The sequence below is a fragment of the Drosophila ficusphila genome, unplaced genomic scaffold, assembly GCF_018152265.1.
Source record: "Drosophila ficusphila isolate 14025-0441.05 unplaced genomic scaffold, ASM1815226v1 contig_127, whole genome shotgun sequence".
NCBI classification, from domain to species: Eukaryota; Metazoa; Arthropoda; class Insecta; order Diptera; family Drosophilidae; genus Drosophila; species Drosophila ficusphila.
This window is the reverse complement of record NW_025064016.1, coordinates 1,654,440-1,668,224: the sequence shown is the minus strand read 5'-3', so window position 1 is coordinate 1,668,224 and position 13,785 is coordinate 1,654,440. Positions and strand designations below refer to the sequence as shown.

Here is a 13,785-nt window from a genome sequence, read left to right as displayed (position 1 = left end):
CATATATAACATATCATAAGATATGCATATTTATACGCCGGTCTTTTCAGCTCATCATAAATAATGCGCCAAGTGGCTAAAAGCGCGAGCCAAGAAAGTCAGTTCTTGGCTTATCAAAATACTTCATCATTTAACTTGGTGGAAAGAAGAGCAGGAAACTCAAAGTTTACAGAAGGCTTATAACAAATATTTGCTTAAATCTAAAAAAGATTTGGATAACATTTTGTAAGAAATTTAAAAGATATAAATTTAAAAATTCATTTGATTATTATTTAAGTGTTATATTCCAATTTGTAATTGAATACAGTTTGAATTAAATCATTACCTTCTTTCAAGCTTTTTAATGACTCCCCTTAATTCTAACCTTAATCCCCCGAAATAGGTTTATAATAACCATATTATTTATTGACTTGTAACCCCCTGCCACGCCCACCATCCAAAAGGTTACCCTTTTTTTTCGCGACAGTTGCCACGAAACCCCTAATTTTATTTAAAATATTTCCAGGCATGCACATTCTGCCAAGTCTGTTAAACTTTTTACAAGGCCGCGCCTCATTTAGCAGCCGAGAATTTGGTAGCCACGGGAGCGAGCCCATTACCACGCCCATTAATGCAAATTAAACGCAATGCAGACATATGCCGAAATCAAGAACCCAGCTTCTGGATCATCCATACAGTTTGGTATGGTTCGCTTGGGTTTCGGGATGTGTCACAGCGCATTATCATTCATAAATCAAAACATGGAAATTGTTTACAGCCGGAGTGAGGGGTTGCATTCCGGCCGGAGAACAACAATATTATATAGCCCTTAACCCCCTTCTTCCCTCCCTTCGGTCTGCGCAGTCTAATAAACATATATAAAAAGTTATGAATAAATTAAGACATTTGGTTGTCAGTTTCTGTTTAAAGGGATGCAGATAGATGTGCCCCCCGGGGTTGCTGCTCACTTTTTTCTGTTCCCATTTTTTTGTTTTTTTTTTTTTGTATACATCAATGATTAAACTCGCATTACGCGGATAACCGAGGGTTAAGGGTAAGCGAAAAATTTAAAGAGCGCCTGGCAAGTGCCGAGATTGAGCTGTCAAGTGTGTGCCCTCAAGATTTTTAGCAAGAAAAGCGCGCAAAAAAGTTAAGCAAAAATAAAAGGGGGAATCTGAAATCCAAGAAGCCGATGAAACACAAGTAAATTCTAGTTATAGATATGGGAGGAAAAGTAAATCTGCATGCGGTAGGCCAACGGGAAAAGCAAAGACAAACACGGATGTGGCAATCACTCCGTGGGATATATAATCCCGATCCTGTCTAGCCGGGTTTTTAAAATGAAAATTCATCAACACGTCAGCCGTCCATCCAATCCGTCCATCCATCCATCCATCCATCCATCCATCCATCTATGGAGCAATACCATATTAAACCAAACCAAAGCATTCCATCTCGCGACGCGTCTCCTGTGTTTTCTTAGTAACGAACGCCACCCAAAGCGTTTTCCATTTACCCCAAAAACACACACGGAAAAACATTGGGGCGACAGGCAACGGGGTAAACGTTTTGTTCTATATTAAATATATGCATATATATGTTTTGACAGACGGGGTGAGAATCGTGGAAGGGGGAGGAGGAAGGGGGATGGGGACAGGAGAAAGAGTTCGGGCGTCTTCAATTACGACACGCGCGTTGAAAATAAAATTTCAGCAGTTTTTACACAGCTGCACAGAGAGAAACTAAATCTTATCGTATTCTTAAGATAAGATTTAAATTTATCACAAAAAAATGCTGTAAATTCAGCATAAAGAGTATAATAAAAATATAGAATAAAACTACAGAATAAAACAACCTTTTGAAGAATTAAACTATCTAACCATTCTATGCTTTAAAATATATATAAAAAATATTTTAAAATTTTTACAAATACAAATTAACCAGTGTCAGATATTTGGAAGAATTTGGCCAAAAAATAACTTAGATTTTTTGTGAGTGCCTGACTGCTTTCCATATGGGGCTTGTCACCGGGGAACATAAGGCGGCGACTTCTAGTTTCTTTGCCTACCGCAGATGCTCATCCAGAGAAACCGAACCGAAAAGAAAGGACGGAGAAATGGACTTGGAGCAGGGGGAGAAATCAACGTCACAAATGGACAACACACGTGGGGCAGCGGCGATGACGGGATTTGGCATTGGGGATTGAGGATTGGGGATTGGGTCGGACAATCCCCCGTCAACCTTTGGGAGGCTGTTAAAAAGCCAAAGTCGAAATAGCTGCGAGAAAGTAAAGCCGCTCGTAAAACTCAAACGAGGCGCGAAGAAGGCAAGGAAAAGCTGAGGAGAAAACCCAGTGGCAGCAGCACAAAAACATGGCGCCAAATAACCGCAACCATAACGATGTTTTCCCCAACCATTCTACCCAACCGACTTTCCCCGTCTTAAAATCCATCCGAAAGCTATAGAAGGACCCTGAACAGGACCATGCGGCGACGTTTGCCGCCATTTTGTAGAAGAAAAGTGCATATAATAAAATAAAATAGCAGCAAGACCAACAAAAGAGCCAGTCGAACAACATACACGAGAACACGAGGAGGTGGCTCGCAAAAAATGGCACGGGCATTAAAAGTAGCAGAGTTTAAAAATGGGAATGCCAAAACAAGGATACTCTAAATAAACCAAATTTATAAAATATATTAAATGCTTGAGAGAAACCCGAATTGATCCAAAAATATCCTTTAAATGTTTATCATTTATATTTGGTTTTTTTTTATATTGTATTTAATTTATTTTACAAAAACTTATAACATCCCTAGGAAAGTGAATATACCCCTTAAGCAAATATTTTTAAGGATCCAGGAGTTTGAGGACCAAAGTCACTGAAAATGGGCGCCTGTGATTTGGCTTTCTCCATTGTGTTACTGTTTGTATGTGTATGTGTGTGTGTGTGTGGAAAAGTAGAAAATGGAAAATGGCGAGCGAATGAAAATGTCGCCGAGTGAGCATCGTAAAAAATTATGCCCAACGTAAGGTTCCACCAGCGCTCTAAATAAATGTATAAGTATGTATAATATCCATATACATATATATGGGGAGTCGCAACCAAATTGCGTTCTTATGGCACTTTAGTGGCAAAATCAAATTAGAATTTATGGAAGTCGCCGCCCAATCATAAATGTGGCGCCCCCCATTTATAGGAATATTCATGTTATATATAAGTATGTGGGGGAAGTCCTAACCATTGAATAGCCATAACCATAGGAGCGACTTTTCCTTTAGGACCAAACCAAATGACCTTTACTGCGGGGCTATTTCAAAAAATACTTTTGCGAAGATTTTTAGTTTGCATCGTAAATTTTTATGCGGCGATCCGTGGGTCTGCAAAGTATTATAGTACATGGGGTGTACTATATGCGAATAGCTCCCGGATTAGTGGCTTGTAATGTGCGCCATCTGCCGGCCACTTGAGGGCATTACTCATGCCACATTTGGTTCGATTCAAGTGCTTAGCGTGTTAATTTGCACCAGTTTTAGTCCCCGTTTCGGGATCTTTACATACAGGGGATGTATCTTCCTATATAACTATAGTGTTATAGGGGGTTGCTCGTATTCCGATTCCGATTTGGATTGTGTTGGTGGCCCGAGGCCTCGTGTTAAGCCCTCACAATTGCCATTTGATTGAGTGATGCGTCAGTTGGTTGTCCTTGTCCTTGCGCCTGTTTCGTCCTCCCGTCCTGTTTGCGCCCACCCCCTCATAATCACCCTCCTGCTCCTGTTTGTTTTGAGAGCTACCGATGCGCATTAACTGCACTCGAAGAAAATAAGTTATTCTATTTAAAGACACATCCCCTGCTGAATTTTTTAACCAATCATTCACAAGAATAATTTCATTAATTAGTTGCACATGAATACCTTCTGTTTTAACATATTTACCCCCCTTTTGGTTAAGATTTTGTTAAGAATTTAAATAACTATCTAATCAAGAATTTAAGAAAGAGTTTTTAAATAATTTTAAGCTGATATATAAGTCAGTTAAATAACTGTATTCTAATAGTAAGAATTCCCTGTTTTTAATCAGCTAACCAATTTTTCTTAGTGAAGAAACCAAAAAAAGAACCCGAACCAGGAAGGATGTGATTTTATAGAGGGTGCATTATCATCATTCGGAAGAGATATAGTACTTCGCATCTGACGAGCATTAAATTAACTGTAACCGGCACTGCACTTTACACATTTTACATATGTCGCCTACCAGAGACAACTTCATCTTGGTGGGTGGTTGCTACCCCTGCGCCCTGCCCCGCCCCGCCCCCTTGTCCAGAAATTTTCCCCAGAGAGAGTGAGGGGAAAAACCCAAAACAGAGCAGTGGAGAAAAAACAAAAACAAGAAAAAAACAAGGCCAAAATCAAAGCGAATGCACTCAAACGAGGAGTGGCTCAGCCTCGGACTGAGCCTGTAGGTAATTCAATAGCCAAAAGCCGTACCGCTCGTCACCCCAACTTCTACCGCTTTCCCTTTCCCCCCTCCCCCCCTTTCCACTTCTTCTTCCCCCGCCGTGCATCCTTTGACATGCGGCGGAACTGGACAGGCACTCATCAAACTTTTGACATGCAGCTCGACAAGGGACAGGAGTTTGAGGGGAGTGGAGGGGAAGGAAGAGGGGAGAGGGGGCGGGGAAAAGGACATTGCTGCTGAGGCTGCTGCGCCTTTTTTTGCATGCAAAATGTCAGCGCATATGTCAGACTTTTGCATATGACCTCTTCGGGTTATGCGAGAAGAGGGTTCATTCTAAAGTTATGGGTTTTATGATCGTTAAAAAAATATTTAAAACAATCAACCTTTTCTAAAATTTATTTAATTTTACAAAAATTTTAACTAAAATTGATAACTAAAAAAAAATCAAATGGATTATGTATTTAAATGTTTAGAATTATAGAAAACCAAACCTTTCATTTCTGTATTTTACTCATAATTTTTCTACGAATAGTTTCAACAACTCTTCAATCCACCCTCTAAAATCTAGTTTTTTCCTCAGTCCTTTATGGCCAAATGCATTTTGATGCAAATCCACAGCGAAGTTTCGGGCTACACTTCTTTTGAGCTGCTGCTCTGACCCTTGACCCCTCTCCTCTCCGTGTTGTGCCACACCCCCCCCTTAAATCCAACGCCCCTGCACTCACACTGCACCGAATTCGGGATATTTGTGTGGGTTTTTGTGCAGGGGTTTTTGCTATGATGTCTTTGTAACTGTAATTGATGCTGACTTTTTGACAGTTTGAATGTCGAAACGAACAGATGAGCAACGAGAACTGAAAACGAAAACTGAAACTGAAATAGAAATTGAAACTGAGCTCCAGTTGAGCAGTTTGACTGCAGCGAGAGAGGGAAGGGTATACTTTGGCATTCGGGGGGAGGGAGGAGGGAGGGGGACAGATGACAACTCTGACAAAATTAATATAGATATTTTAAAACAGTTTATAAAAATTCAACCAAAAAAAATTTCGCTTTTTTGGAAAATGATTTATTTAGCAAAACTGCAATTGCAAACTGGAAATCCTAGGCCACTTTCCCCTCCCAATTTTCCACCCCTCCCCACTGCCCTTTTCAGGGTAGCTGAAAGATCAATAAACACACCGTTAAGAGTCAATATTTTGATTTTCCTTAAAGCGGGGGTGGGAAACAAAAAAAAAAAGGTGGAAGGGGCGAGGGACAAACAAAAAGGAGCGGCGCACTGGGCAAATAGGAAACTTCGCCAAAGCCAAACAAAGCGAAAGAGACAGAAACAGAAACCGAACCGAGTTTTCCCAATGCTCAGCCTTTTGTCAAAAAGAATCAACAGAGACGAGGGGAAAAACTGAAATCGGATATTAAACGCCGAACATAAAAAAAAAGCCAACAAACAAAGGGCCAGGGAGGAGAAACAGGAGACGTCGAAGGATATTTTCGAAAAGAGTGAGAGCACCGAGGACAAAGGACCAGGAATGAAATTAATACATTTGACCAGATAGGAGAGTCAAAGACTATCGAAAAAAAGAGGTGGAGTGGGAGGCTCTGTCTAGTTTAAGGTCTAAATAGTTGCACTAATATGTCGATGGTAAAATAAAACCCAATGCCACGTGTTTGTGGGCGTGCAAGTGTGCTTAGATCCCAGATATTGTCCTTGTAATTGAGCCAAAAGTTTCTATTGGCACTGCGAGAATAAGGGATGTAAAAAACATTTGAGAAGTATCAACAAATAAATAACTAATAATTTTATTAATGATTTAATGTTGTTAATAACTATTACTTTTTTAAAGTGAATTTCCCTTTAAATAATCTGAGTTACATATTCATTTTCTTTATCCTTTGTAACACCAATATAATACAAATTATATTTGCTATGTAAAAAAATATTCCTTTCTTTTAAAGATATTTTTCTTAGCTTGACTTTCAGTGGAGCTCAGTGGAGTCCGGATAACAATGTCAATTGCAAAGTGCAGGCCACAAAAACTGGCACACCCATGCAGAGCCATGCAGGCGAACATCCTGCAGGATGTGGATGCAGGAGCTCCAAGGTCTGCCGGCCATAACTCCAAATTGGCCATTCGATCTGGTTACTTAAAGGGTAATTAAATTAACTGCCGCACAGCAGCCGAGTTACCGAGCTGCCGAGCAGTTGAGCAGTTGAGCAGCCAGCGGAAGTAACTTTGCCAGCATGTCGTCCTTGTTGACATCCTGCCAGTGGAAACAGCCGCCGCAGGAGCAGACGGAGCAGACAAGCCAAAGGACAAGCACGCGGCTGGGGAATATATCGAAAAGATTTTTTTGTTTCCCTGCACCCAGATAAAATATGCATATTTCATTATGACTGCTTTTTAGGGGTGGCAGGGTAAAGGGGTTCCAGTTTTTCGTTTCGGGTTCCTGGTTTCAATTTTGAGCCCCGGGGTGTTTGCTTTATCGCGTGCCAAATCATCGTTATGATTGCGATGAGCCTCCTCTGCCATTGTTGCGATTGATGATCAAATCGTGATTAAAATATATTTACTAACCATTTTTTATGCCAGGAGGGCTAATGACTGCGTTGATTAATTATGAATCAATTACATTGTAAAAAGATATCCCATAGATATCTGCGCTTCTAGATTCGTGTGTGATGCAAAGGTGCCAGAGCGAGGAAAATCAAATTTGTCATGGTTTTAGAATGGGGATGACATTCTGGGTGGTGGGAGGACACGATTTATGGTGGCCAATTTGGTTATTCAAGCAAACAAGATGAATGTTTGGTGAATAGAATTTTAATCGATATGAATGCGGTATGATTAATGATGGAGCGAACAATAAAGAGACTGTTTACTTTTTTAATCCCCAATACCAAAAAAAAAAAAAAAAACATTTTAAAGAGTTTATTTAATAATTTTCTTTTTTTGCTTGGCACACATTTATTTACGAATGTGTGTCTTTTGTTCCAGCAAATTAATTGCAAAAGTAAAAACTTTCTGTGGGGGTTATAATGGGGTTTTTCTTTTAGAGAGGCGCACTGCAATAGGAAAATTCTTTCACAGAAGTTTTCTAGCTTCGAACAAAGTTTTGCGCTCGTCAAAAGAAGAAAAACCCTTGTCCAGGAGTAAAAGTTCCTCTTTGTCAACTTTAATTCGATTACACAACTCTTCGAGAACTTTATTCAAATTAAAAACAAAATATTCAAAACTCTCCGCACCTGGACAATTAAAAGTAAACAAAAATTTAATTATGCATCCGACAAAAAGCGGCACGCAGCAGAACAAGAAAGAACTCTCTGCAATCGAATTAGGAAGCCGGAAAATGGCAAATACTTCGTGGCCAGAAGAAAAAAAGGCGAAACAGGAAACGGAACAGGGGCTGAAGAAGAAGAAGAACAAGTGCAAGATGGCGGACCATTCAAGTGCGGCGAATTGAGTTTTTCATTCAAGCAAGTTTATTTATGTTCCCAGCAAAATGGCGCAAGGTGCAGGCATTAAAATGGGGAGTGGGCAAGTCGGGGGTTGTTTCCCCCAAAAAATTATAGTCAAAAGAAAATTTGATTTTGCAAACGCTGTAATTGAATTGAGCGCCGAGATGCGCGCTACGAAAAATTTCCGAAGGACTAAAGGCGAATAACCAAAAGAATAAGGATAAAAAGCAGCAGCAGCAGGAACAACCACAAAAGGCTGCGAAGGAGACACACTAACGTATAAAAAAACACAACAATGGCTGGCTAATAAAATAAACGAAAAGCTTTTGTAAGCAAATTGAAAATATAAACAAACGAAAATTGATAAAGAACATAAAAAAACGACACCCAACAAAATGGAATAATAAAAAATAAAAAGCAAACAGCTAGGAAAAGGCAGAAAATTGGACAGAGCCCAGAGCACACACAAAAGGATAAACAAAAGCCACAGCCCACACAAGAAAAGCCAACACGAAAAAAGGCTAGGAAAACCCGAAACAAAAACAAACGCAAATGTAACAAACAAAAGCCAATTCACAATTGAAAAATGCATAACAACAAAGTTTTTCGATGTAACAATAAAAGGATAACACAAACACATTCAAAACTATCTGAAACATACTTGCAAGCATTAAAAATATGTCCAGTCAAAAATAATTTGTATACTTAATTCAAATAAATATAGAAAAGGTTTTGATTCAAAGTAAGTTTTCAATTTTTTCAATATTTCATTTCAAATAATATATCACACTTTACTCTTTTGATAAACATTAATCTGAAAACCTTATTAGAACGATTCATTTTTTACTGTGCACAAAGTTATACAAAATGGCGTCTATATTTGGGAGCTATAGAAACGTCAACAATAACAACAATTCGATTAAAACTTTTACCCACAAAAATAAGCGCAAATTAAAGAAAAACAATCAGACGAAAGGGGGTTGGAGAGTTGAAACCAGTAATTCTGAACTGGACACAAAATTAAAGTTCTCTACTTTCAGATTAAAGCACACAAAAAGCAACAGCGCCATAAAAAGTGTTGCAAATCCTTGAAAGCATAATTACATATAATCAATGTTATGGGAAGCGTTGATAATACTTAGGAAGTTAGATACGAAGTTTAGATTAACAGTTATGCATCAGCGATAAAAACTTATTAAAAAGTAATCAACTTTTAAAAACGAACAAATTAATAGAAAAAGGATTTTTCCTGTATAAAAATACGATATAGGTTTTTTAAATAATGAAAGCCTCGTTGTAAATACAACAAATATCGAAAAACATGCGAGGGCGACCCATATGCTCAGCCCTAGTGTGACCAACTAAATAAAAGTTAAAATTAAAAATAATATTTTTTAAGCGCCGACAGCGCAGCTACAGCGACGTTGGCGCAGGCAGCGCAGTCGCATTCGCTGTCTCGCTCAGCCGCAGACACGCCCTCTCTGGCGTGCGAAGGGAATGGCAGCAGAGCAAACTACTATTGCCATCCTGCTCACGCCCATACCAGGCTTCGAACTCGTATTTTCGAACTCACGGGATTTCCCCTTATTTGATTCGAACTTGTTGTAGTTGGCCGCAATAAAACCGGCGTAGTTGCACTTGTTTTTGTACTCACTTTATCATGTCCGGCAGGCGTTCCGGAACTTTTGGGTGGGTGTTCTTCTTCACGTAACTCGAGGACAGCGCCTCCGTGCAGGCCAGCATTAGCTCCGTGGACAACTCAACCGGATGTTGTGGTGATTTTTCTTCGGGTAACTGCAACAGATCGAAAAACGAGTAGGAAAAAAATTAACTTCGTTTATACACTAGCCTCAAAGAGGTTTTTCTTACTTAAAAACTATAACACAAATACCAATATATGAATATATCTACTGTGGTAGTTGTTTTTTAAATTTAGGGTACTTAACTAACAAGCAAGAGCTAACATCTAAGTTTTACCCTACTAATATTAATCGGTCAGATTAAAGTGGCAGCGCACAATTGTTGCATGCTTTTTGGGGCCAACCGTGAAATTCTTCGCCGCGTGTTTAAATTAATTATCAATTTAAACAGAAACAAACGGACAGAGAGACGGAGAAAGGAACATCCACATCAATCAAAATGTTAATTGATGTTTCTCCCTCGCTCACTTACAGTTAACTTTTTCACTCTGTTGCGCCTTCTTCGTTTCTTTTTTTATTTTCTTCGTCCCCTTCTCCTTATTCATTACATGACAAGCGGCGCGCGCGCTGATCCATCAACAAAAAAAAGGAAGGTGAAAGAATGGGCGGTGATAAGGAGGTGGGCCAGTGGGCGGGGCGGAGCGACAATAAACACGAGCCAAGTTAACAATGCCAACAAAAAAGCAACTCCAGAGTGCGATGCGCAGTAAAAATATTTTTATAGATTTAAAAAAACGCAACAAATTTCCTGCAAAAAATTGTAAAAAAGTCCTATCGACCAAGTGATACCCAGTTTGAAAAAAAACTTACTAAAATGTTTTTCAAATGCATTTTAAAAACTATTTGTTATTGTATAATTTTTGATTCTGTATTAATAAAAACAAATGGTAAATTCAAAATTAAGTGATGTTTTTGCTTTCATTACCATTTCTTATAGTACAAATTTGATTTAATAAATTATAAATATTGTAAAACTCTAATATTTTTAGATTAGCTTTATCATCTTACATCTTTAATCACTATTTTTCCTGCATTCAATATACCCTACATCTTTCTGAGTAACGTGTGTAATTAAAGTAAAACGTATACAACCCAAATAAAAAAGTTGAAAAATAAGAAAAAAACATTTATTGGGTGGGAGAGTGGCTTTTTATGCGATTTAACGATTGATTTAACAGCAGCCGCAAAATGTATAAACATTTTACACGCTGACAAATTGGCCGGGAAAGGGGAAGGCGCCCAGAAAACGGGGATGGGGAAGGGAAGTTCCATGGAAGGGCGGTCAGAGTACCGACCTAGTGCTTAAAAATTGATAGGCCAAGCGACAGGCGAGCAGCGAGCAGCGAGCGCACGAGGCCAGTAAATAAAATTCAAATAAAAATGCCAAACAAACAAAAGGCAGCGCCAAATAAAAGCGTCAAAGAAATGGCAAATAAACAACGCCAGCCAAACGAGCAAAAACAAAAGCCGAGGCGAAACATAAACTTTAAACAGGGCTAAAAAAAAAAGGATTGGAATCGACACGAAAATGCTCTTTCTAAATAATTTTGCACTTACCACCTAAAATAAAAAAAAAAAAACTATGATATTTACATGCATATGTATACAAGACCACAAATATTTTTTCTACACCATTTAAATATTATTAACCAAAGAATATTTCTTGGCTTATATAAAATGAGGGAAGTTATCAAAAAAATCCTAGAGTCTCCACCCAACAAGGTTTTCATTTTTCGCGGATTTAAGACGGACAAAGACATAAATGCGGCCAAGTGTTAAGTGGCTGCCGGGCAGGACCATAACGCCAGCCAAGTACGAATTTATACTATACACATAGGCGACATCCGACGTGGCCTGGGGAATTGCGAGTTGGCAACTTTTGCGACAGTTCCAAGCCCTCCGCCCCAATCCCACTGACAATACCCCAAAGGCGAGGACGACTGCCTGGCGACACTTTTATTCTAGAGCAGTTTTGTGCGGCCAAAAGTTCTTAAAAGTTTCTTTTGTGTGGTGGCTGCTTTTGAGGATTACCTGGAAACTCTTGTTGATGGCATCGAACAGTACGGTTATGGAATTGCCCAGGAGAGCATGGCGAGCAATCTGAGGACACACGGAGCAGGCATTCCTGTACAGCTGCACGGCCAAATGAACGGATCTGAAAGGATTGTTAAATATGAAAATGCTTCCTTAAATTTGGATGTTCCCGTCAACTTACTTTCTTGAGATCTCGGAGTTCTCCTCCAGGCCCTTGCTGATCACATGGTTGGCCAGTATTCCCAAAGCGTCCATGCTGAGGAATGCTTGGAAATCAACAGTCTGTGCTTTGGGTATCAAGCGCAAAAGGTTGCCCAGGTTCCTGTCTAAGCCTTGGGCTCCTCCGCCTTTGACCACCAGATTTAGCAACTTTGGCACTGTACTATCCCGTTTCACATAAGCGGGCAATGGATCCAAACTGGCTAAGTACTCGGCAGCGCTATAAGAAGAAGGAATCATCATAATTAAACAACAGTTCTATCTAACATTAAATCACAAGTTAATTTCTACAAATCATATCTTATTTACTTAAAACTCAACTCGGTGTGGCAATAAAATGTTAACGATTAAGCGGAAATTTACCTCTCATCAAAATACCCAAATCGAATAATACAATAATTAATTTAATTCCCTCAATAAAAGTAAACCAATCCACATTAACTCACCACTGACTCATCCTCTGCTTAAGCTTCTTCATCTTCTTTTTGTAGCTTCTCGAATGGCCGGAGATTCCTCCAACATCCGAGAAGGTAGAAGACAAATCGCAATCCTCGTTGGTGGTGCTCGTGGTATTTCCATTCAAGGCGTCCTCGGACTCATCCTGATCGCCACGTCCCTCGTCGGCCTGCCTGGTGGGCATGGTTAGCTCCAGAGCCCTTTGACGGATGTGTTCGATGTTCTCCTCATGGCGGCGAGCCGATTCCATCTGCTTTTGCAGGATCTTGCGCTGCAGCTCCTCCGTGGTTTGTTGCTGTTGAACTTGCAGGGCCAGAAGTCTCTCCTCGCGATCCCTGGCCTTTTCCCTAGCCAAAGCCTGTCGCTGCTTCTCCTTCTGCTCCTGCATTTTGCCGATCCTCTGCTCCTTTTCCAGACGCGTCTCATTCATTTTCTCCAGCTTCAACAGGCGTTCTTTTTCCAGAGCTTGACGCCGCCTTTCCACAGCCGCTTCCTTGGCCAGCTTTTCCTCCACCCTCTTTTGTCTCTCCTGCTCCAAATCCTGCAGTCTTCCCTCCGTTTCCTTTGAGGACTCCAGAAGATCCAGTCGTTTGTTTTGAGCTTCTATGTTTTTGATGAAGTTAATTTCCTTGAGTTTCTTTTCCTCGTCGTGAGCTTTCTCGATGATTTGCTTGAGATATTGCTCTCGGTTCTCGGCTGCCCGTTGAAGTCTTCCTTGCATTTTCTGACGTTTGTCTTCAATGATTTGATTCTTAGCTGCTTTGACATCCTCCACTCTCGAAAATAGTTGCTGCAGCTTAGCTGCCTTTTCCTGTTGCAACAGATTTCTTTTCTGCTGAGCCCTCGCCTGTTTCGCTTGATATTTTTTGAGAGTTTCCTGCAGAGAACGACGCCTGGAGGGCGATGATAACTTCTGATGCAGCTCCTGCGCTCTTCCAGGATGTCTGGCCACATATGCCTGCAAAGTGGCCAAAGCCTCGGCTCTCTCGTTCCAGGACATATCAGATAGCAGAGCCTGATATCTCAACTCTAAGCTAGCGTTCTCATCATCGCTCATAGTCACGAACACAGCCGAGTCATCACCGCTGCCCAACTCCAATCCATCCTCTCCGTCGTCCTGCTCGCCCAGCTGAACTTCACAGTCAGTTTCATCAGTTTCCGTATCCACATCGATCTCTGTCTGCTCCAGTTCTCTGATCTGCCTTTCCAGAGACTCCTGAACCTCTCCCAAAATCCTTTCATTTCGCTCTTCCTCGTTGTCTTCCGCATTTTGTTCCTCGTTCTCATCACAAGCACTCAGGCTGCAAGCATTTGGCTTGAGACTTCCATTGGGAAGTTTGCAATGAGCAATGCTCTCGTAAAGCTCGCCGATGGTCTTGGAGAACTCACAGTTGGTCTGGATCTTAATGTCGATCTTGTTGTGGTCATCGCTGCAAGCTGAAATTAAATAGTTTAAATTATTATCCTGTAAATATCAAAATTAATTA

The 13,785-nt window shown here is 40.2% G+C and overlaps 1 protein-coding gene across 1 annotated transcript in view; it reads right to left on the bottom strand.

Moving 5' to 3' along the window:
- Positions 1–13,785, bottom strand: part of LOC108101221 (S phase cyclin A-associated protein in the endoplasmic reticulum) — a 29,056-nt gene that overhangs the window by 12,073 nt on the left and 3,198 nt on the right. Inside the window, exons 3-6 of the mRNA XM_017205470.2 lie at positions 12,289–13,735; positions 11,805–12,062; positions 11,621–11,744; positions 9,544–9,683 (exon numbers count right to left, since the gene is read on the bottom strand). Of these exons, the coding sequence (XP_017060959.1) occupies positions 9,544–9,683; positions 11,621–11,744; positions 11,805–12,062; positions 12,289–13,735 (1,969 nt within the window). The remainder of the gene's footprint in view (positions 1–9,543; positions 9,684–11,620; positions 11,745–11,804; positions 12,063–12,288; positions 13,736–13,785) is intronic.